Genomic DNA, 26,196 nt, shown 5'->3' on the forward strand with positions numbered 1-26,196 from the left:
ATTCCTCAGAAAATCCAAACACATGTTGGAATGAATGGAATAGTTTACTGAGGATTCCGTCATCCAGTTCCTACAAATTCTTTAAAATAAGAAATATTTTTCTTCTCTTTGGATTTTATGTTGAAGTATGTGACTGTGGTGTGTGTGTATGTTTATGTGAATGAGATTGCAGTAGTTTAGAGACACTGGGTATTGAAGCAACTACTAAATATTATAAGCAAATCAACTTCTAGTTTACTATTTAACAATAAACTTGCGAGTAACTGCAATTGTTAAGCCCCTTTTAAGCTCATTCCAGCATCCAAGGTTGACTTTGAGAACAAAGCAAGCAATTAAAGGGCAGGTAAGTACTTCTGGATGGGTGTGCAGAAGGATATAGATAGAGGAGCTGTGTTCTTTGTCTGCTGTAAAGTGGCACATCCTATAACATCCCACAATCTTGGTCTAGTAAATGAACAGGAGGATTCTGTCTGCTCTAATACAAATGAAATCCAGGCATCATTATGTCTGTTCACAACAACATGAGCCATTTGTTCGGGAATGCCGGGCTCTGTATATTCCCACTATAAAATCCGAGTTGATTAGGATTCACATTGATTTCTAAACACTGATTGAGCACAAAGTTTCGTATCCAAATTCAGTGGATTTTTTTTCTTCCTCTTCATCTTCCTTTACTTTGCTGTCTCAGTTGTAGAATTCAAGAAAGATATTTATGTGCTTTGGAAAAACTTAACTTTCTATGCTTACATTTTAAAATAGAAACACATTGTGCAAAAATTCTGAGGAATTTAGGGAACAGCAAATATTTCATCCACGTTTAATCAATTTGTAAGGTAAAACGGTGCATGGAAAAAGAAAGGCATCTTGACTTAAATTTGACAGTTTTGTCTGATTAAGTAATGTACTCAGGGTCTCCAATGGCACGAGGCCCAGAGAATTAGATGTCATTGCCTCTAATTCATTAAGACACTTTCAATTGTTTTCTCAAATGGGCTCATGCAGCCCCCAGGGAAATGCGTATTACAACTAAAAGAAACCAGATCCATCACCACGCAAACAAAAAATCCTTAATTTACCTATTCCCCTTCCTTTGGGAGAATTATCTCTGACCAAAATAAGCTAGGGAATGACTCAAATAAAATAAAAGAAATAGAAATAAATAGAAACATAAAGAAATGAAAAGTATTTCTGAGATTCCATTGGTCAACCTAGACAAAATGTTGGAATAGCTCCAAAGTTTTAGTGATTTAACCCAATAGTCACTGGCTTTCTGTTTATTTAATAATTCATCATGGGTGTTCTAGGGAGACCTTGCATGCATGTAAAAGTCTGAGCTTCTTCCCTGTCATACTTGCAGCCTCCCCCAAGACCTTGGAAAACTTTTATTTCCTCAGAGGGATAAGAGAATAGTATGTTTGGATTTTCTTGATGAGTCCTGGAGATGGCACACATCTCTAGGACCCATAGTCGTATGACCTTATCTAATTTTCAGGAAGGTGGAGAGATATGGTACAAACTGAAGGACTGGAAAAGAGAAAGAAATAATGGGATGAATATCCAGCCAGTTTTCTCTTACAGAGTAAGAGAATTCATTGAGAAGATTATTTATTTTCTTTCAAGAATAAAAAAAAATGCAAAACATAAAATTGTGAAATACATTTTTAGAAATTATAAAATACATATTGTTTGGATTATGAAACTTATACCTCATATTTTTCTTAATTGATGCTCTGAGAATTATTTTCATATATATGAAATACAGAATACTTCCTTTGAGTGACTATTAAAGTCAGTGTTTCATGGCAGAGGTTCTTTAATAGTTAACAGTAATGAGTCTTTTGATTTTGTGTAGCAAAAATCTCTGCTGGCAACTGATTGTATGTGGGTGCCCTTTGGGGATTAATAACAATTTTTACAAATCTCTTGTGTTCCACATGGAATACAACTCCTAGGTTTACTGATAAAGGTATTCTTGGCACTGCAGAGATTTTGTGATTTTGCACAGTTGATGATGATTATTTATAATGGTAGAGTAGGTAATGACTTTAAAAATTCACACTATAAGCTTGAAAATTCCTGGTGCTTAGTTTTATTGTACGTAATTTTGCTTACTGTATCATTAAATCTATTTAGGTAATGAAGCAAAACATTTTCTGAAGCATGGTGGGGAAGTAAAAAAAGACATTAAGAATAATCCATGACAGAATATTTTGCATGTTTCTTATACTTTTATTAAAAAATACTCTGGATCAAAGGTAGACCACATCAGTGTTTAAAAGTGATTTTAAACCCAGGTATTTCAACTGTCAATCAGATTTATCATCTGGAGGGGTAAGTGGAACATTTAAATTCTTCCTCATTCCTAGGTTCAATTTGACATAGAAAAGAATCTGTGAATACTTAATTTATTTTTATTTTGATCACAAACTGTTATGTATAAGCTATCATATAAAGCCTTGAGAGAAATTCGGAGCTGAATCAAACTTGAATCTTGCCTTTCAAAAAGCTTACAAAAAGGGTGGGAATAATGTAAAAGTATCATAAGCCTCAGTGCAAGGAAGAATGTGCTGAGTATGATATGGAATACAAAGATTAAAACTAGATCAGGGCCGGCGCCGCGGCTCACTAGGCTAATCCTCCGCCTTGTGGAGCCGGCACACCAGGCTCTAGTCCCGGTTGGGGCGCCAGATTCTGTCCCGGTTGCCCCTCTTCCAGGCCAGCTCTCTGCTGTGGCCCAGGAGTGCAGTGGAGGATGGCCCAAGTGTTTGGGCCCTGCACCCCATGCGAGACCAGGAAAAGCACCTGGCTCCTGCCATCGGATCAGCGCGGTGCGCTGGCCGCGGCGGCCATTGGAGGGTGAACCAATGGCAAAGGAAGACCTTTCTCTCTGTCTCTCTCTCTCTCACTGTCCACTCTGCCTGTCAAAAACAAACAAACAAACAAACAAACTAGATCAGGAGATAAGAAGAAGGCAACAAGCTTGGGAAGATAAAAGAACATTCCAGAGAAAATGTAAGTTTGAGATGGTAGGGAAATGCAAGTAAGGCAATCAGGTCAATGATGACCAATTATCTTTGCTGAGAACAAGAGACTTGAGTAAGCTGGTAAAGCGATAGGGGAAAGGGAAACTGGCAAATGTTTACAATGGGCATTGAAATAAGACTTAACAGAATGTTAGTGTAGCATGTCTGAATTCAAGGGGATGTTGTCTGGGTGAAGTGTCAAAGTCAAACAGAAAAGAACGAAATAGCAAGGCCATCATGGTAAGAAATAGTAGAGTTTTTGACTCTCACATTCAGACTTGATTATTGGCAAGGTCAGGATCACTGTTTGCATGGAAGCTGGCCATGTTTTAAAGTACTCTGGAGGCTGTAAAAACAGACTCTGGAACTCAGATGGGGACCTTACATATTTCATTATGCCTATTCTTATCCTGACATCTAAACCTCCCTATTATGAGAGAATCACTGAGAAAGCAAAAATTTTATAATCAGACCTGAATCAAATTTCTGCTATAAACAGTAAAATTTTAGCATTTATTTTTCTTTTTCTTTTTTTTTTTTTTTTTTTTTTTGACAGGCAGAGAGAGAAAGTCTTCCTTTTTCCGTTGGTTCACCAACGGAAATGGCCGCCATGGCTGGTGCGCTGCACCAATCCAAAACCAGGAGCCAGGTGCTTCTCCTGGTCTCCCATGAGGGTGCAGGGCCAAGCACTCGGGCCGTCCTCCACTGCACTCCCGGGCCACACCCCAGAGCTGGACTGGAAGAGGAGCAACCAGGACAGAACTGGTGCCCCAACCGGGACTAGAACCCAGGGTGCCAGCGCTGCAGGCAGAGGATTAGCCTAGTGAGCCGGGTCGCCGGCCAGCATTTCTGTTTTCTAAACCTCAAATCAGTCTTAAATAAAACAGAAGAATGTCTCATTTACAAGATTATTAGTAGGCATATGTAATCTGCTACATATGTGTTGATGAGAAATGGAAACAATACAAGCACAAAGGAGATATGGCAAAATTCTTTGTATCCTTGTTCATTCACTTTTGTGTTAAGGTCAGTTTTTTCCTTCCTTCTTGCTATCCCTCCCTCTTTCCTTTTTAAAATTTTTATTTTAGTATTACAGAAGAACAACTATTCATTAAAGACTGGCTTTAATGTTACATTGTTACAATATAGCAGAGAAAGAATATGAATCTCAAACAACACTTTTTGGAATCATACCTGATCGGGATTTAGGAAGAACTGAATTCAGAAGAAATCTTCAGAGGCATATAGTCAGGAGAGAGTCTTAAACCCAGCAAGGACAACGTCATAGAAATCAAGGTCAGGAAATGCAATGAGGCATGGCATAAGAGAAACACTGTTATAGCATTTGAAGACTTTGATGTCCATTTAGGTGGAAGCACGGACTGATGCTTGTCAGTAAGAAAAGCATTAAAACTTTGAGATGCTAATTTCTGTGGTGTGGGTGGGTGGGTCTCTTGATTGAAGAGAGTTCAGCTTTTGAGAAATGATATACTCCCGGAAAGTACAGTAGGGTGGATTACTGTAGAAAATAATAATTAAAGGATATGCAGCTTTTTTTTTTTCAGAGCACTCTCCTAGTCACTGAATAAAACATAATTTCTTTTAATACTCTAAAAATCTTTTAAGGTTGATACTTACATTTTTAGTTTCCTTTGCTCTATTACTCTCAGTTCCCACATCTGTTAAAAACTGGATAATAATACTTGTTTTAATAAGATTATTTTTTTAAAAAAGCACAAGTGGTTATGCAATACACCAAGTACAGAGCCAGCAAAATTATTAGGTTATCCTTTATAATGGTGGCTATTATAATTAGTCTTGTTATTTCTATTTATGAAATGCAGATGCTGAGATGCAGGGAGATTTTATAATCCAGGACACAAATAAATATCATAGTATCGATATCTAAATCTGTTTGTGTACAGTACCTGCATCCTTTCCATCTTATCATATTTATTTCTCACTCCCAATTCTCCAAGCATTTGGTCTTTGAAACTACATGCCATAGCAAAATTACTCAGGAAAGAAAACACATATTTCCTTACATAATAATGATTAAATAAATTCTAGTAGGCAGTGTGGCTTTCACTGACATTTCCAATCTTAAAAAGTTGCATAATAGATATTCTTACTGAGAAATGATAATCCTATTTAGGATGCTGGTATAGCAGTTACATTTTTGGCCAGTTTAATAAAATGCGCAATTCTGTGTGATTTTTCCTCTCAAGAAATATCCAAGAAAAAAGAAAGGTTAACATAAATTTCACAGAATTTTCACAGAAATTGTCTCACATATAGGACATGTTGCATTTAACATCTTGCCTAGCATCTGCCCTTAATTTTCAGCTATGAAAATCTAAAGGAAGTGGCTATCAGTGTGCAAACAACATTAGAAAAGTGACTTGGTTCTTAATATAGTTCTACGAAGAGTTGGAAGAAATCCCAATTCTGGCAAAGAATGTATCTGGAGGAATTTTTTGTTTGCTTATCATTCAGCTTAAATGTTTTGATCCCACTTAACAAGGATTCAGCCTTTTATTGTTCCTTAAGTACTAAGCAGATCTATGAGATTGTTTAGAAGTGGATGATTTATTTCCTAATTATCCTAGGTAGTTAAGAAATGAATGAGGGAAGAAATATTTCCATTTAGCAGGTACTTAATAGGTAGTTCTTTAAAATCTCTATTCATATGATAATATGCAACCCCCAATATACATTTTAACTTATTTTATTCTTTTCCAAATACTCCCCATACAGTTTTTCCACTATTTCACTGATACTAAGTCTACTGAATTTTAATTAAGGTTACATTGTGGAAGTCTAGTCTTTGTGAAGATACAGATCTGAAAATATATTTCATGGTACCCACTGAAAATATGAATATTACCACAAATCCTTTTCCTACTAAAATCATCATGGTAAATGCTAAAAGTTTTCAGGACATATAGACCAGAAAAAGTAATAGTGTTTAAAAGATAAGATGCACGTAGTTTTATGCTACCACTTACGACTCCCGCATGCTTCTAAAATTTCACGCAACTAGAGTTGGAAGTGTTTATTAAGCAGTTTACCAAGTGTTCTCTGTTACATGCCTCAGAAATCACTGAACAATTTCAAATAATTTCAAGATTTCATTGACTTTTGTGTGACCAAATATTTGTTAGGATTAAACTTTTATTAATAACTCATTAAGCTTTTTCTGTTATGCTTCCATTTTGCCTACACACCTATGAGACTATTGCTGTGTTCCCTTCCACTTTAGAAACCTTATTTAAATTATAGAAGTACAGTGTTATTTCTCTCCATTTTTGTACCACAAGGTGTTCTTTTTATGTATTAAATTTAAACTTCACATTTTGATGTGGAAGCAAAATAACAGAGTTTCCTGAGGCTATGATCTAAACGACAACAGCCAGATTAGCAGCAAGGGGAGTTGCGATAACAACAGTGGGCATACCAAAATGAGCATACTGTTAAGACGCATGTTCCGAGTTTTATGAACATATTATGGAGCTGACAGATGCTATGATAAATTTGTATAAAGATATTGTCTGCAATATAATTTTTATGTATTCCCTTTAAAGCTGCAAGTGTGAGCAAATATGTATTAGCATACGTGCCTTTCTGCCTGCCTCATTTTCTTTCTTTGGGACACAACATTCTGCCATGTTGGCATTATACAGAATTAAAACGCATCTACACATCACTGATATTTATAACATCTCTTATTTTTCCATAAAAATATATGTTTCAGTGTCTGGCTTTCCTAAAGTAACTCAGACACAAACATGCACACACACGCATCCCCCTGAGGATGCATGTTCTGAAAGCATGACCTGGTGTTGCAGGACCACAGCGCTGAAAGAAATAACATTCAACTATGTCACAAAGGCTTTGCTTGATCCATAATTCAGTTAATTAATAAGAGTAATCTGTTTGATATTATTCTTACAAGGGCTTCAAATTACTGCATTTTGAACAATAATAGGAGTAGGAAGCTAACATCTATTTCCAAGCTTTGTTTTAAAGTTAATCCAATGCAATAATTGCTCCAGAATCCTTTACCCATGTCCCATAATTTGCCATAAGAAAATCCAGTCCTGCTTTACTGACTAGTAAGATTAATTTATCTTTCCCAGACCCAACTCTCTCTGCCTTTCCGCTAAGTCTTGATGAAGTAGCTAAATTAATGCCCCCAAGGACTCTTTAGATTGCCTGCTGAGCTTCCCGGAACCTTGTTACAAATGGGTATTATGCTCCCTGTGTGAATAATTTCACTCGGCATTTGATCAAACACCTTAGCAGTTTGAGCATTTGCTATAGTATCCTACAGTATTGTTTATACTATTTTACATTATCCTTTTTAAAAAATCCTAAAGTAACCATATATTTACATTTAGATGAATGTATATGTTCATATGTATTCATTTAGATATGTATGATATTCATATATATTTTTCTATAAGTTGAACATGATTTGCCATTTGGACTCATATAGGACTTTAATGTCAGTAAGTATTCTTAGAATCTTATCTATGAACAGTATCTTTGAACTTCATGGAATCTGTTGTCTTTGTATTAATGTCACATTTACATAAGAAGTGATGAGAAATGTAGCAATTATTATGCACTTGCTGTGACTCTGAGACTCCATGTATTAGTAAATTCCGTTAAAAATGAAAAAATAAAGTCATAAGCGACTACAATACTAAGAGTGTGGGAACTTAATAATGGTGTTTAGGAGACAGGCCTAGTGGGGGGTTTTTAGGTCACTGGGGGTGTGCCTTCAGAAGGTAGTTCTCATGAGAGGGTTGGATATAAAAGCCTAAGATGGACCTAGCTGCTCCCTCAGCTGCCTCATGGTCCATGTGGTTCTTCTGCACTAATTCCACTTTTCCCATGCAGTTCCCTCATCACAGACTAAACCAATCAGGCCACCAGATCTTGTACTTCAACCTTAGAGACCATGAGCTAAATAAACTTCGCAGTTATTTAGCGAAAGTTAGTTACTTCAAATATTTCATTGTGGTAACAAAAAACTAACTAATATGGTTTTCTTATACACAAATGTATGTGACATTAAGATTTAGTATTTAGAGTACAGCAGCTGTGATTGTAGGCTCCATTGAAATTGCAGTATGTAGTATTTCACAATGAGAACCAACCTGTGTTGTACCAATTTTGTTTATCCTTTATTGGTATTTTATCAACTTGATTTAATTTAACTGTAGAAATGCTTCAATTTCCTGTGGAAATTACATTAGACAATTGAATTCTAGGTATAGCAACATTTCAATTTCAGAAGCCTTGTTAGTGGTCATGGTTATTTTGTGCCTGTTATATCTTTTAGTTTTAATTTAATTCTTAAAATATGAGTGATTTACTCTATACTATATTCTTATGTAATCTTAATTATTCATTTTTTATAACAGTGACTTTTCATGGCTTAACATAATGTCCATTGACATGGCTCTTATGATACTAGGATATATAAACTATTGATTTGATATTTAGTGTTATGTATCAGAATATTCTTAGAGTGAAAGGGTTTAAGTATAGTCCTTAAAAGTAGTGTTATTTTTCCATATTAATGCGGTAAGTGCACTCAAATTTATTTAGATGTGAAAATCTCCTTTAAAACAGAAGGTAAGATGAATACCTCATTTCAAAATTACCTAAACTTTAGGCTTAATATTGTAGGATTTAACTAACATAGGTTAAGTTTAGCCTACTTAAGCTGCAATTCATCATGGATAACTGAGAAATGTGCCAATCTTGTCAAAATAAATTAAGACAGCTGATTCTAGAACAATTTGAAGATTTAGGAGATGAATTAATGCATGGGAAAAGTTGAAAAAAAAAAATCCTGTGTCACAAAAGTAACTCCCTCAGTGATCAAAAGCAGTTCTATACTGGCTGTGTGTGGCTTGGATTTGTTTTGATGATTGAATATGCCCAGAACAGCTAATTAAGGAGAGCTGCAGAAGGGTTGTAATTTGGTACAGGTGGTAGGAATTTTCACGGATGATTATGAAATTTTATCTTCTATCCCCTGAAATGTAGCAAATATTAAATATATCTTTCATCTGAAGGTCTGGTTAATTCCTTTTGCTGCTAATCATTCATGTGCAGTTTGTGTCTAGGATAAAACCACCAAAGAATATTAATTCATCACCAGCAACTTTACCCAATTTAAAATCATGTGAGTCTTTTTTATTTTTTGGTATTGTGATGCTGTGCCTGTTTTATCTAATGCCCTGTTAACTAATCATGAATTTAAAAGACTAGCCTACTTCTGCAGATTGTGAGTTTTAAACATCAAAACAGGGTCAGAAATGTCTCCATTATCCAGATACCCATTAAGAGCAGGTTTGGTGGGGATCCAGTTATAGTCTGGAAGAAAGTCTTGGATTGTATAGGTCCTAAGCAGAGCAGACCAGATATCTGAAGGTGTATCCGAAGGCATTGAGGGGTTGTAACTCTAGCATCGTGAGGGGAAATAGCAGCACCTCGGTGTACTACTAACCCTGGGCTCATGGAAGACTGTAAGTCAGACATACATTGGGATTGCACATTATACCTGCCACTCTGAATTCATATTATGTCCTGGATGAAGTGATCCAAACTTCCAAGAAGTAAAAACACTTGCAGACATGGAACCTGGACAAACTTTGGAAACCCAGGCAGGCAGATCAACTTTATAATGAAAGTCTGGTATCAACTACTGGGGCTATAAATGCCATCATGGATCCCAAGCATAAACCTGCAGGCCCTAAGTGTCATATTTTATTCTAGGACTCAATCCTAGAATGGACTTTGGAAGCTAGGTGGCTTATGATAATAAAGAAATAAAAACAAAGACTAATGCAGAAGTAGTTTAAACAAAACAATTAGATTGGAGGCTAGGTTTTAGGTCTTGAAGAATTCCCCCAGTTTTCTAGTCAGAGATGGATCAGATCCCTCAAAAATGCAACACTGAAATGCAAACTAACTTTGTACTGTACTATCCTCAAAACTTCAGAATACTATGCAAGAATAAGATTTGTTTTCCTGTGAGTGTGAATGAGTTTGGAGAGTCAGGTTTGAAGCAGGATTACAAATTATGTTGACTTTTTCTGTTAGAACTAACCTTGTCACATCATCTCTGCCATCCTCCCTTGTAAGTTCAAATTGCTTTGTCTTTCTTAGTTATCACTCTTGAACTGGGAACCCAGGAGTACTCCTCCTTCAGGTGTGCCAATTCCAGGAGAGGGAGGAAGCAATAAATATAACTCTACCATTCACCTCATTTTAAAAATTGTGTGACCATTCATTTTCCATTAGCTTTGATATCTCATTCCTTCCATTTGCCTTCCCTTTTGAACCTTAGTTTAGCTTGATATTAGGCTGTTATCCTTCCTCACAATTGACAGACATGTAGTTATTTGCACAGCTACTTACAGTAACTCAAAGGTTTGCATTTGAATGTAAGAATACTATCCAGAGATTAACCACGCCTAACCACATATAAAGAGATGGAGAAGGAGAGGGAGGTAGGAGAAGGGAGGGGGAAAGGGGTAAAGAAGGAAGAATGGAAGGAAGGGAGGGGTAAAGAGGGAGGAGGTAGAAGTTTGTTAACCAAATTTTGTGTCTTCAGGCTGAGGGCCAAGTTACATTTTTATTCATATATTTTTTAATCATGAGCAGCATGATTTCATCTTATTTTAAATTATCAGTGCTTAGAAAAGAACAACCAGAAAAAAAAAGACTGTGAAAGTTTCAGTGAATTCCAATTACTTATGGCTTAACAGCAGTAATTGAAAAGCTAATTTGTTTAGTAATGAACTTTATCTGAAGAGAGAAAAGACAACAAGACCATTACTGAATTCAGCAGCAATGACTTACTCTCTGGTTTCAAGCGAAAGAGCGAATGGAATTTGTCTGAACCATTCTTCAAGTTGATGAATGTTATTCATGTTTGGCTTTTTCAAAAATTACAATACAGACAATGATGTATGGTAAATAATATGGTAATTATAATAATGTTGACTATAAAGAACAAATATTTGAGGATTACACAGCAAGTAAGAGATATTTCTTGGAGATTCCAAGGAAGAAAATACATGATCCTGGATTTCCACCAAATTTCATTCTAATAATGTAGATAGATAAATGGTACACATAAATACATGTCATATAAAGACAAAAGGCATTGATTAGAGAAGAGACACAGTGGTTAGTAGTATGAGAAGGATGGAAAGATCATATGTGATCTAGACTGGAAAATGAAGGATTCCCAAGATTTCATCAAGTGTGCTTGAAAGGATTAAATTGTGATTCTCCACAACAGGAAATTTAGATGCAACCCTTCTGCACCAGGGACATAGGCAATGTGTAGAGGATTTTTGTTTTTGTTTGTTTGTTTGTTTGTTTTCTTTTGTTTTTTTTTTTGGTTTTTTTTTTTGTTTGTTTGTTTGTTTGTTTTGTTTTGTTTTTTGGCACAACTGTGGTAATGTAACTGATATTTAGTGGGTGGAAGTTGAGTATTCTGACATCATACCATCACCACACTGCCCCCGACAACAGAGAATGATCTGGCCCAAACTGTCAATGGTGCCAGCCCTAGCTAAAAGAAACATTCTGGTGAGGCATTTGGCTTACTGGTTAAGATGCAGGTTAGGATACTCATAACTGACATGATTCAATTCTAATCTCTAGTTTCCAACTCGTCTTCCTGTTAATGCAGACCCTAGAAAGCCATGGTGATGGCTCAGATAGTTAGATTCTTGTTACCCACATTGGATAATCCAGTCATTGGGGGCATATGGGAAGAAAGAATCATTCCAGGTAGAAGGAAAAAAATTCACAAAAGCAAGGTTTTAGGTACTTTAGTAGGCGACATATGGTCTAGTTTGCTTAAGATATAGCATGCAAGAAAGAACATATGTTAAGTGAAGACTGGAAAGACAGTATATTCTCTGAGTGAACATATTTTGATGCCAAATTCAAGAATTTCCATCTCTTCACTGTTGACCTTCCCAGTACCGCCTATAAACATAAAAATGTTTCATATCTGTTATAATACAATGTAAAATATTTTTTATTACTCAATGTTATTTCAACTTTTGACTTTACTCTTCAAAAATATCTTCCATTTTTAGTATAAAGAATTAAGAGAGAATTTGGAAACATTAGTAAATAACTCCTTAGATATATTTTCTAATTATATGCTGGTTTCTTTCAAACTTATTTATGAGAAATAAGAGATTGTTTCCTCAGATAAGTGCTAGAGTTCTACCTAAGCCTTTCATGATTCTGACACCACTTTACTCCACTAAATATTTAATTATTTTTATGGCACTTTCGTGATTATTTTAATTATATATAAGTACTATGTAATATCTGTACCTGGCTAACAAGTTTTAATTACTCAACATGCAAAACATTCAAGATGAAATGTATAGTCACTTATTTTATTTTCAATTAACATTTTTTAAAAAGCTTTACTGTATCTACCTTAGTAAAATTATCTGTTTATAATGATGCATGTATCAAGCCATGAGAAGAAACCTCTTAAGATCAGAGAAATGTTTTATTAGATGATATCTCCCTCTTAAAAGGTTTGGCCTCTAATTATAAAATTATCTATATGTAAATTATATATAATGTCATATATCTACAGAATCCTCATGTGGCCCATATTTTACCCTTTCAACCACCAAAATAAGTTCTGAAAGTATGTAAATATGATTGGATTTAAGAAATAGTGCATATTTTTGAACATTTGATATTTTATAATAATATTCCTCAATAAATTATTTTAAAACCAAAGTTCAAATGTTGCAGCAATATATTTTTATATAAAGTTAAAACAACATAATTTTAGCATGAAATTATGTTTTACCTTAGAGTCTATTCATAGGAAGTAATAAAAAAAGTTTAAAATAGCATCTATCTCTCATTTTATGTTTATATTTTTATTTTGGGAAACTGTCTTTTAAAAAAAATGAGATAATACTTTGGTACCACTCCTTTTCTGTGAAAATTTTCTGATTGCCTAACAAAGCACTAGGCATTGAGGTGACTATGCTTGCTATCCAAAAGTGCCCTTCAACAGAGGACAAGTGAGAGGAATTACAAAGGGAAACCATAAACTCTATTACATATTTGAGTTCAGAAATTCTGGTATCTAACTCATTTATCTAGTGGTAACACTATTCCAGCACATTTTACAGTTGTGAAAATCTATCATCATTTCCCTGCTCATTGCTTGTACATTCATTCCTTAATCTCACCATCTGTTTCACTGAAATGGCAGACTCGGAGGGCAGGGAGTGTATCTTATCTGTATGATGTGGTATGGAAGTGTGGATTCTCTGTCAGCATTTAAAAAATAATAGAACTTCAAATAGGGTTGATTTAGGCCTCCCTAGTCAGCAGTTAGTCTTGGTGGCATGAATCACTCTTTCAAATGGTAATTAGCACCTGTTACCTTCATCCACAGGTTGGAAGCTGCTTCCACCTTAATTAATTACACCCTTGTGATGCTGGAGATTGTATCTTCAACTCTGAGACTGAGACTGGAACACAGGGAATCAACAGCTTTTCTGATATTTTAAAGCAGATTTTTGGAGAAGAAAATTATAATTTAGGTTACTTTTCATTGAATGATTGAGGAGGTTCTTTAGGAATCCATGTCTCTCGTGGAAAAAACATGGTGATGGCATCCCTTACAGTAAAAGATGCACTTGTCCTTAGCTGCTTCTGTAGTATCAATTCAATATAATCTCAGAGAACATCTATGTTTCTTAATAACATTTTCACTTTCCATTTCTGTAGTGCTTGATGTCATTCTCAGAACCAAAGAGCAGGTGGCATGCAAATTACTTTTAGGTGAGCATGACATTAGAATATAATTCCCCAAATGGTCGCACCACTGTGTAATTAAGCTACAACTAAGTGACAAGTATCTGACATCAGATAATCATTTAATAGAGGAAAATGGGAGGCAGTTTATTATTTTAAAGTGTGTTTTCTTTAAAGTTACTTGAGGATGTAGAAAGATTTTCTTGGCACTCAAATGATCTCAAATGTTTGTGTGTAATTATTTTTTGGCAGATTTAGTATAATGTTTATGGTAGTGATAAATGTTTCCTTAGCAGACATCACTAGATGTTCATAAGAATTGTAGGTGGACTTTCACCTTTGATTTTTCACTGTCAGGGAACATGTTGTCTGGATTTTTATGCATTTTGTTTCTTGAAGTTGAACAAAACATGAGCAAATAGAAACAGATTCTGAAACTAACATTTAAAAGATATATAAAATCAACTTTGTTAAACAGAAGAAAATTAGTAAATGATTTAATGTTCATCCTTTTATTTAAAATATTCCTTCATAATCTATTATGTACAAAATACTGTCCTGCAACAGCCACATACTCTCCTGTGCTAGTCACCCCAAAATAGGTAACAAATTAATTTCATGTCTTTTTTCCATCTTTACCCCTACAAAATTATCCACTACCTTTTGAATTAACTTTTCTTAAGATTTTATTTATTTATTTGAGAGGTAGAGTTATATATATAGAGAGAGAGAGAAAGACAGAGAGACAGAGAGACAGAGAAAGGTCTTCCATCCTCTGGTTCACTCCCCAAATGGCCACAACAGCCAGAGCTGAGCCTATTCAAAGCCAGGAGCCAGGAGCTTCTTCCAAGTCTCCCACACGGGTGCAGGAATGCAAGAACTTGTGTCATCTTCTGTTGCTTTCCCAGGCCATAGTGGAGAGCTGGATCGGAAGAGGAGCAGTTGGGACTCGAACCGGCGCCCATATGGGATTGCTGATACTACAAGCAGACGCTTAACCCACTTTGCCCCAGCACCAGCCCCAAATTAACTTTTCTTAAACCTTACTAATCTCATGTCATTTGCTTCCTTGACTAACCCCTCTTTGTCCTGTCCCATGCCCTCTTCGTTCTCTATCTTTGAAAACTTGTGCCCAATTGCTCTAAAACTCAATTTTTTCATTTGTATATTGACAATAATGTAACAATCATTTATGAATTACATTTCACTCACTTTTGTACATATACTAATTAAGCAGTAATACTTTGTTATTATTGCCATTATTGATATTATTCAAGATTCAACTTAAATATCATAGGTTCTTCTGGGAGGGAGATCCTGTGGTCACAATGAAACACATACAAACTTATGATCACAAATCTAGCCAAGTTCTTAAAGTCTGAACAGAATAATTAGTGAGCACCTTGAGAATATGGACCATGGGTTAATCTGTTCCATTATTTTCAATCATTAAAACATTCAATAGTCTCTAAATGGTTTGTCAACTAAACAATGCAACAAACACTCTAGAAAATACATGAATGATTGATATTAGTTGAGACATTTCACTTTCTGTGACTGATTGTAATCATCCCTCTTATCCATTGCCTCTTTTCTAGAAGAGATTCTGAAACATCCAAGCATCTATGCTAGAGTATTTGGGCAGCTCTTGCTTTTTCTACTACTTCCTTGATGTTGGAGCAGCAATTGTTAGGTGGATTTTGCTTCAAATGGTGGGAACCAAGATGCTCTATAATACCATGATCCTATGGTAACAGAAAGAGATAGTGGTTCAAGCAGACAGAGAGATGACAAGTAGGTAGATGATGGGTATTTCTGATCTGTTGGTTTGAATTCCTGCACAAAGGAAGCTGATAACAAGCATACTCAGAATTCAGGCAGGAAAATATATGGATCCAAGATCTCATAGCAGGTGATCAGGGACCAGGCCAAACTTCTAGTAGCAAATGTAACCTGTAATTCTAGAAGGGTGGCCAATGCAGTGAGGTAATTGTAAAAGAATAAATAAATAAATTGCCTGATATGGAAAAGATGGGTATTCCCAAGAATTTAGTCAAATTGCATCTCAGGAAAGAGTCTGTAGGAACTTGTTTGATATCTGGACAGTCATTTTAGATTTCTAAATCAGGGTTTGACTTAAAATTTTCAGTGACAAAGGAGCTTGGCACATGCTTTGAAAACCAACAACAAAAACAATTAACCAGACAAAAAAAAAAAAAACAGTGTCCTTGTTTTGTATGCTTAATTTCTGGGGCCAGTGTTGTGGCACAGTGGGTTAAGCCATAGTCTGTGACTCAGGCACCCCATATGAGTGTCTGTTCAAGTCCTGACTTAGAACTCCATTTAAATGTGCCTGGGAAAGCAGCAGAGGATGACCCAAGTACTGTGTCCCTGCACCGCCATAGGAGATCCAGATGGAGTGCCAGGCTCCTCCAGGCATCAGCACAGCCCTGGACATTTGGGAGTTAACCAATGATTGGAAGATTCTCTCTCTTTCTTTCTTTCTCTCTCTCTCTCTCTATCTCTCTCCAACTCTCTCTCTCTCTCCAACTCTCTCTTCTACTCTTTCTTTTAAATAAATAACCTTGGCAGCTCATGACAAGAGCCTAGGGTGATCACTGATGCCATAAACAAGAGTGTCAATTTGTTAAGTCAACAACAGGAGTCACTGTGCACTTACTCCTCATGTAGGATCTTTGTCAGTGTGCTGTACATTGAGATTTAATGCTATAACTACTACTCAAACAGTATTTTTCACTTTATGTTTCTGTGTGGGAGCAAACTGTTGAAATCTTTACTTAATGTATGCTAAACTGATCTTCTGTATATAAAGAGAATCAAAAATGAATCTTGATGTGAATGGAAGGGGAGAGGGAGTGGGAAAGGGGAGGTTTGCGGGTGGGAGGGACGTTATGGTGGGGAAGCCATTGTAATCTATAAGCTGTACTTTGGAAATTTATATTCATTAAATAAAAGTTTAAAAAAAAATAAGTATTTTATATATACTTAATTTCCAATAGCTATGTGAAATATTATTATAATTATTTCTGTTATTCATGATAAATGTAAACATTTACTAAAGCATCCTTTTGGAATCATTTTGTAAGTGATGAAAACCACAAACCTTTCTCAGCAGTGAAAAGCTTAAATATAGGCAAAATAAATACAAATCTAACAAGAGTACTATTTCAGATGAAAAATATAACAGAAAACGAACTGGGTTTATTGGTATTTTACTTTTCACTGTATTTCCAACAAATTGGCATGAATCTCTAAAAACATGCTTGATATTTTTCATTTGTAGATTGTATATAAATATAATTATACCTTATATTTTATTCTGTGACTTGATTTACTCACCAGACATTCTCTTCATGAGATTAATCCAAGTTGGTAGAGTAACTATTGTTACTGATTTTCATTGTATATAATATTTCATTGAATGCCTAGTGAGTTTCTCAATTCTTCTCTTGAAGAGCATGAACATTCTTTTCAATTCTTTGTCACAACTATCAATGTTCTTGTGTATATTCTAATGCACAATTGTGTTTTAAAATCTCAGTCCATGACAAATCTGCCATTAAACCTGGAATAAACTACTTAATTTCTCTAACTTAAAGACTCCTGTGTGTAAACTAGGAATAATAATAGTAGCTTACTGCACAGAGTGTTTGCAAAGAGTAAATTAGATAACACACCCCAAGTGCTTAAGCCAGCACCTATCTATAAGTGCAAAACAAATATTAGCTATGATTATTAGTAGTACTCAAAAGCAGTAGAATTGTTTTCCTAAGGATCGTGGACCCTACAGATCAGAAAATGCTGCATTTTTAAGCAGTGTTGAAAACATAAAAATCATATATTCACTTTGACATTTTCCTTTAGTATTTTAGAGTTCATTGTACTGTTGTGAAAATTAAAGGATACTTGAATGTTCATCACAACTCCCTCTACCATCAGATTTGAACAATAGAGCCTCTGGAGACCACAAGTCAACTGAAGGGTATTTTCCCTTGGGAAAAGGGAGCAAGTCTTCAAATAAGGTGGGCTTTTGTGCATAGTTTATAGTTTTGATGCCTCTTCCTTATGTGCCCAACTATATTTTCGCATACTGTCTTCTTTTTGGTCTTTTTTCTTATCTCTGAAATAGTATAAAAGAATTTCTTGACTTCATTAGAAGCGTAGTTGAAAGACTTTTTTTTTAAGAATATTTTGTTAAAGTATACATTTGTGTGTGTGTGTGTATTCATCATAGTTCATAACAAAAAAAAAACAGCCACATTTATTCTTAAGCCAAAGAGTAATTATAAGCAACTGTCAGATGATTATATCTCAAAGTATGATATGTAAATTTTACAATGCCTAACGAATGGACAGAACTGCTCAAGCCTGCAGATGAAGGCTGTGTTCCTCTGATGTAGAGTCTGCAGTCAGTTCAAATGTTATCAGCCTGTATATAAACAGGACCTCAGAAAAGGTTTCCAAGGTTATATAAAGCTGCTTTCTATATCAGGAGGGCAAATTATCAAGGAATGAATGTTTGCTTGTTTTTTTAATAAATCCAATTTATTGAAATAATTTGCATAATTTACACTCAAGGAAATACACAGCTTTCTTTCAATGTGATGTTGATGAATTTTGAGAAGTATACAAGGGTACTTCAAAAGGTTCATGAAAAATGGCATTAAAAGATAAGCTTTTTTAAAAAGATTTATTTTATTGATTTGAAAGGCAGAATTAGAGAGAAGGAGAGACAGAGAAATTTTCCATCCATTGATTCATGCCCAAATGGCTGCAATGGCCAAGGCTGTGCCAGGCTGAAGCCAGGAGTTTCATCCAGGTCTCCTACATGGGTCCAGGGGTCCAGGAGCTTGGACCATCCTTCAACACTTTCCCAGATGCATTTGCAGGAAGCTGGACCATAAATGAAGCAGTTGGGACTGAAACTAGAACCCTTATAGGATGCCAGAATTGTAGGCAACAACTTAACCTGTTATGACATAATGCTAGCCCTAAAAGATGTTTGAAATCCATGCTTGTGGGGAAAAAAAACAAAAAACAAAAAACTGGTGTTATGGGAAAATCTATGCATGTGTTTCAATATTTTTTTTCACCAAAATAAACATATTTTAATTAAATTTTTCAACAAAATTTTTGAAGTTATTTCATAATATACCTATCCAACCATCACATTTAGCAAGATACAGATTGGAGATGAGATTTGGCCTACCAGCTTAAGACATACTTAGGATGCCTGCATGCCATATCAGAGTTCCTGGGTTTAAGTTCCAACTCCACTCTGGATTCTAGCTTTTTTGTAGCATCTACCCTTGGAGGCAATAAATAATGGCTCCAGTAACTGGGATCCTGCCACCTGTTGTGGACTGAGTTTCCAGCTCCTATTGTCAGCCTGGCCCAGCCTAGCTGTTGCAGGCACTTGAGTGAATTAGCAGTTAGGAGATTCTCTCTCTCTCTCTCTCTCTCTCCCCCCACTCCCTCTCCCCCCTCCTCCCTCCCTCTCCCTCTCTCCCCCTCTCTCTCTCTCCTCTCTCTCTCTGCCACCCAAATAAATATATAAAATAAAAATAAAACTGTGATAAAAAAATACAGATTTTTTTTTTCACAGTCTTGGAAATCTCTTTGAACCTCTTTGCGCTTCCAGGCCCCTTCCAACATCCCCCATCCCTCTCTGAAGAATCTGGTCAATCACTGCTCTGATTTTTATTAGCAGCTTTTGGTTTCACCTCTACTAGAACTTCATATTGCTGGTAGTGTACCGATGTAAACTTTTCTGTCTGGTCCGTTTTGATCAATGAGATATGCATGACGTCTATTAAAGAAAAAGATATTTTTGAATGGGCTTTTGCTGTAAAGTTGTATTCACTTAAAGATTTGTACATGCCAAACCATATAAATAACTTTAGTTCAATGAGAGATATTGAATTAGTTTAAATAAATAAATAGATAAATGAGTTCACTTGACTGCATAGAACATATTCACCATTAATCATGAACTACAAAAATTTCATGGATTTAAGGTAAGTTAACCAAACAAAAATGAAGCCAAAATTCAGTCATTCAGTAATTCATTAGGTAGAATTTACTCATCAGATGCTCAACTATGCTCAAAACTTAGTGGTATCCTAGCAATATGGATCATTCGATATACTTCCACCAGTAAGTCCTTCTGAGTTTCTTCTGCATCATGTTTCCTCACATGGAAGTTACCTTGTTTATGGTACTGTCTACCTATTATCAGAATTATGTGCCACGCTGTTATTTTTAGAATGCTCTGTGAGTGATGAAAATATTTTAGCAGAGTATTGGCTTCATATTCAAATGCAGGTACTTTATATTTCTTCACTTTTCTTCCTTCTACTCAGTGCATTTTCAAGAACACACTCCTTATTTAACGTGTTGAAACCCAAGCACTACTAATTATCATGGCTGCAATTTCCTAATTCACAAGTAAATGAAATCATGAGTGCCTGAGTGCTGGAAGCCATGCAATTGTCCTGGTAGTCCTGAAGGAGCAACAGCAGAGCCAGCAAGATAAGTAGCTCCAGCCTAGCACTGAGCAGTTCCGCAAAGAGAATTACCCGCAAGCAGACCATTGCTTCAGCTGGCATTGCTTTGCTGGTTGCTCACATTTTCTGTAGGGCAGGGCATTTTCCCCATTAACAAGATGCTCCCGTTTGCTTATGTAGCATTTTGGTCCCACGAATAGGCTTCTTCATGTGGAAAGCATGGAAATACCACTGAGTGAGTTCAGCTGGTCTTAAAAACATAGTACTGCTTTAGAAAAGCACATTTTGATTTTTCAAAGGAACAAATACATGCTATCTAAGGGATATAAAATCAACCAAGGATATTTTTGAAAGATTTCTGTTCATAGATAGGAGTATCTTTTCCTCAAGCGAGTTGTGTGCAACAAGGGACAAGTGGTAGAAATGGGAGTAGGAAAGTTAATCAAAAGGTAATCATGTGAATCCAGGCAGCATTCCCTCTGCAGTGAGCTACTAGTGTTTCTGATTGACAGAGTTACTGTTCAGTGAGTTAGGGCAGTGAGGTTTCCTTCAACTGAGCATGCGGCCTCCCTCACCAATATACAAACACAGAGGGCTCAGCCTTTTGTGTCATTTGAATATGTGCAGTGTTTCAAGGCTTGGTTTTTATTTCTGTCTTTTTGTTGGAGAGATTGTCATTTTCTTTCTTCCCTTTTTTTCTAAGCAAGCTAGTAGTGTATTAAAGCCTAATAATGCATTTCCTGATAATTATCAAATTATTAGAGTAACAGTGAGTCAAGCAATTTTGTTACAAAGGCCAACTGTATGTTTTTTTCCCAAAAGACTGATTCAGTCCTCTTTTGATCTTTGTGTTTGCATTCATGATGGAGAGTATTTGTCTTTTTGGATGAACAGTGTTAAAATAATTCATCAAAATCATAATATATAGGAGGGTACTTCAAAAATTTATGGAAAATGGAAATAAAATACAAGTTTATTTTGGTACAAAAAATTTGAAATCCGTGCATATGAAAGATCTTCATAAAGCTCATGAAAATCATAGAGATTGAAATTCTATTACACCAAAGTAAATGTGTGCCATGAATTATGTGCCATGCTGTTATTTTGAGAATGCTCTGTGAGTGATGAAAATATTTTAGCAGAGTATTGGCTTCATATTCATATATTTGATTCCAATTTCCATGAACTTTTTGAAGTATTCTCTTGTGTACATATAGAGCTGTGTATGTTTGTGTACGTGTGTGAATACTTTATGCAGATCATTTCAAGTAAGGGGAGACTTTTAGCTCAACTATTAGCTTATTTTCTTCGGGGAATCATTTTAAGCATTAGGGAGGGATAGCAATATATGCATGTTGATCTCAAGAATTTTACTTTGATGCAGAAAAAAATCACTGAAAAATAATTGTGATGTACAGCTACCATGAGAGCATAAAAGAAATATTGTAATATTTAGTGATGGATAGCAAAAAAGAGAGAATATTTTCAGCAAAATAATGCTCAAAAAGGGTAATGCAATATCTGCCTTAAAATTGTGTTGTTACTCATATTGTCTGTATGTAAGTGTATTAAACAGGTTTGAATAGAGTAAATATAAGTAACCTCCAGCAAACAAAACTTAAAAAAAAAAAAAAAACAGCATTTGGACATATGGACACCAAGGAAGGGGATGTCTTGGAAAGGCAAGTCAATAGACAAAGATGAACAAAAAGCTTCATTAAAATTATTCCAAACACTTTGACAATTTGAGTGTCACAAGGCATAAAAAAAAATGGAAAGGTAAAATGGGCCGATTATGCAAACTCTGGAATACTAGATTAAGGCAACTAGACTTTCTTTTTTTTTTTTTTTTTTTTTTTTTGACAGGCAGAGTGCACAGTGAGAGAGACAGAAAGAAAGGTCTTCCTTTGCCGTTGGTTCACTCTCCAATGGCTGCCACGGCCAGCGCGCTGCGGCCGGCACACTGGGCTAATCCAATGGCAGGAGCCAGGTACTTCTGGTCTCCCATGGGGTGCAGGGCCCCAGCACTTGGGCCATCCTCCACTGCACTCCCTGGCCGCAGCAGAGAGCTGGCCTGGAAGAGGGGCAACTGTGACAGAATCCGGCACCCTGACCAGGACTGGAACCCAGTGTGCCGGCGCCTCAAGGCGGAGGATTAGCCTAGTGAGCTGCGGCGCCGGCCAAGACTTTTACATTTTATTTTTTTTTTGCAAGATGGGCACAGAGACAGAATAATAACTCCAATCCATGGGTTTATTCCCCAAATGCCTACAATAACTTGGGCTGGATAAAACTGAATCCAGCAGCCAGACACTCAGTCCTGATCAACTATGTGGGTGATAGGAGTCCAACCACTTTAGCCATCATGACTGCCTCCCAGAATTAGCATACACAGGAAACTAGTACCAGGATTAGAGCAGGGCATCATATTGCAGGCATCAACCACTACGCCAAATACCTACCCATGCATCCATAAATTCTATATTCCACATCCTGTATTCCCATGAATACAGATCTCATAACATAACTGTGCATGGCTTCTTTCATTTTTTCTTTAAATTTAATTATCAGCAGTAAGAATATATAGAACAGATTAACAGGATGCTGATTTTATATTTCATTGATTGACATCTATGTTTTTTAATACCAAGGGACCAAACACTCTCAAATTTATGTATTTTATCTAGATACTTGCAAGATGATTATTTACTCTATGTGGGATAATAAGTTACTACAGTAATAAATGTACTACAGTTGTTGCTAACTACTACGTAAAACAAAAAAGTGAGTTTTCTTAGTAATATAATTTGATGTTTTAAAAAATAAATATAACCAGAATATCTAAGTTAATTAACAGATTACTTTAGTAAAATTGACAAATTTCTTGTGGAAATAAATAAAAAAAATACATTATAGGGGCCTGCACTGAGGTACAGCAGTTTAAGCTGCTGCCTGCCATGCTGTTGGATTCCTGGCTGCTCCACTTCAAATCTAGCTCCCTGCTAATGTGCCTGGGAAAGCAGTGGAAGATGGCCCAAGTTCCTGAACACTTGTACCCGTGTGGGGCACCTGGAAGAAGCACCTGGCTTTTGGCTTTGGCCTGGCCAAAATGCCTGGATGTTGCAGCCGTTTGGAGAGTGAACTAGAGAGTGGAAGATCTCTCTCTGTCTCTCCTTCTCTCTCTTTTAACTCTGACTTTCAAATAAATAATCTTATAATTTATTACAAGATTGTGATTTTCTTGACTTTTTAGAGGAGGTGTTACTTTATGTATTTTTCAGTTTTGCTGAGCTGAAGTACAAATGATCAGAAGACACACAGTGATTTTGGCCTTTTACTCCTCCAACTCGGTATTAATCTCCAACTATCTGGGTTTGGAGAGTCTCAAATATTTTACTCTATATTTGCTTTTCTTCCTTTTATATCTTCTCTGTGGCCTACCAGAAATATGAATAACCAGGAATTAAGTCAGCCTGAAATAGAATGACATGTAATTTTGAGACATTTTATGAATTTATTCCAGCACAGTGGTGACAGACTGAAATTACTATGCCTTTAAGGAAGAAGATATGTGCTTTAGAGCCTGTTTTCTTGCTTTCTTAATTTCGGACACATTTTCCCAAGTGTGAACTTCAGTGTTTTTGATAAAATGTGGTATTTTTTTTAAAAGATTTATTTATTTATTTGAAAGAGTTACACAGAGAGAGGAGAGGCAGAGAGAGAGAGAGAGAGAGAGAGAGAGAGAGAGATCTTCCATCAGATGGTTCACTCCAGAATTGGCCACAACAGCCAGAGCTGTGCCGATCTGAAGCCAGGAGCCAGGAGCCAGGAGCTTTTTCCAGGTCTCCCACATGGCTGCAGGGGCCCAAGGACTTGGGCCATCTTCTACTGCTTTCCCAGGCCATAGCAGAGAGCTGGATCGGAAGTGGCGAAGCCAGGTCTTGAACCGGCACCCATATGGGATGCCGGCGCTTCAGGCCAGGATGTTAACCCGCTGTGTCACAGCACCAGCCCCAAACTTGGTATGTTTTTTAGTGTGTAAATTTTCTTTTGTTCTTAGCCCTTTTTTTTTATAGATAAAATTCTTGTCACCTTGTAGGAGTCAATTAAATTCTTAGCTTTTGTTTGTTTTTGAAAGGCAGAGTTACAGAGACAGATAGAGGCAGTGAAAGGCTTTTCATCCGCTGGTTCACTCCTCAAATGGCCTCAGTGGCTGGAGCCGAGCCAATCCAAAGCCAGGAGCAGTATCTTCTTCTGGGACTCCCACATGGGTGCAGGGGCCCAAGGACTTGTGCCATCCTTAGCCGCTTTCCCAGGCCATAGCAGAGAGCTGCATCGCTAAGCCACAGTGCCGGCCTCTGTTTGCACTTTTTTAAAAAAGATTACTCCAAAGTTGTTTCCTGGGTATTTGTAGTTCAGTTGTAACCCTTCTATGATGTCAGGTGCAAGATATAATTCTACAGTTGTGTGTCCATATGTGTGTGTCCCCAGGGGACAGAATGAATAGCCGATGGATCATTTCTGAAGGGAATGTAAAGGTTCTAGATCAAAGAACTCAACAGAGTGTATCACAAAATGTTCAGACTGGCCATTACAATATTGGCTGTTAGAAATTATAATGTGCCAAGCAGAATGGCAAGCTGATTTAAATAATGGAGTCCTGACCTGCTATTGTTGGTATGAATGTGTGTTAGCCAAATACTTTTTGCTGAAATTGTCAAAATCTATCTATAATGTTCTCTGTATGTTCAATGAAATCTACCTTTCCTATAGTGATGGAAGCCAGAAGTATCCGTCTGTATCACTGCATTAATTTCATGTCATAGTATTACAAAGGCTGTCTTTTTGAGGAAAAGTCTGAGAAATCAGTGTGAATGGTTTTTCATTGCACTTGTGCTTTTCTTAAAGTTGTAAAAATTGAAATGTAATGATTGCATGATAAATGAAAGGAGGACAATTTTACCTGCAGAATTCTTAATAGGTAGCTGGTGTCAAATTTCAATAGCATCCTCAAGAGGGCACTGTCACCTGTTTTATATACTTTATAAATTGTATCCTTTTATTAAGACCTCTTGTAATACTTTGTGTGATTTAAATCTGAAATATAATCTTACATTGCTTGCATCATACACAATTCTCTATCTGTGGAAACCTCCACATGTCAATAGTTATACGCAATGGGTTGTCTTGTACATCAGTATCCAAGTTTTGCAGCAATACCAGTTTGTAGATTGATCCAGTTCAGTGTGGGTCTCTTTAATAAGTAGACTATCATTATTATTATTATTCAGAATATTCCCAGTTAAGGTTGATTCTTTCCATTTTCCCATTAACATATAGCTTACAGAAAGTACTTTCCTTTCTACAATATGTATACACAAGCCATACCTGCCTCTACAGTCATGCATTTGGGGTTGGATAGTAATTCCACCAACAGGAGGGTATGAAAATGGACAATTTCTCCCTGGGTTGTTGTGCGTTTTCTATGAGTTACATTTCTACAATATGAGCTGATCTACAAAATGTTCAAGAAAAAATGTTTATTATAATAAAATGATGTATGGGTTTTAACAATTTTAACATCAAAATAAACATCTTTTTCATTCTGTTTTTCACAATTTTTTTGAAGTACCTGTACCCTCAGCTAATTTCATTAATACATGTTTTAAGAATTCCCCATTGCACTTGCCATGAAGCAGTCATCAGTTTTATAGTTTGCAGAGTTTACTGGTCTCTGAAAAATTAGTTAATTAGGTTTTTTCAAAGTGTAAATTTTCTAATTACTTAAGTATAGACTTTAA

General features: G+C 36.1%; 1 protein-coding gene across 8 annotated transcripts in view; it reads left to right on the forward strand.

Annotated features, from left to right (window-relative positions):
• Positions 1-26,196, forward strand: part of PCDH7 (protocadherin 7) — a 439,164-nt gene that overhangs the window by 317,988 nt on the left and 94,980 nt on the right. The window contains exon 3 of one of the 8 annotated variants that reach the window (XM_070069616.2): positions 13,507-16,856. The exons of the other annotated variants lie outside the window; for them this stretch is intronic. Coding sequence (XP_069925717.2) covers positions 13,507-13,529 — 23 coding nt within the window. The 3' untranslated portion in view covers positions 13,530-16,856. Of the gene's footprint in view, positions 1-13,506; positions 16,857-26,196 lie in introns of those variants that run through there. 8 annotated transcript variants of the gene reach the window in all.

Source organism: Oryctolagus cuniculus, chromosome 2 (genome assembly GCF_051225735.1).
Source record: "Oryctolagus cuniculus isolate XC-2025 breed Fujian yellow rabbit chromosome 2, ASM5122573v1, whole genome shotgun sequence".
NCBI lineage: Eukaryota > Metazoa > Chordata > Mammalia > Lagomorpha > Leporidae > Oryctolagus > Oryctolagus cuniculus.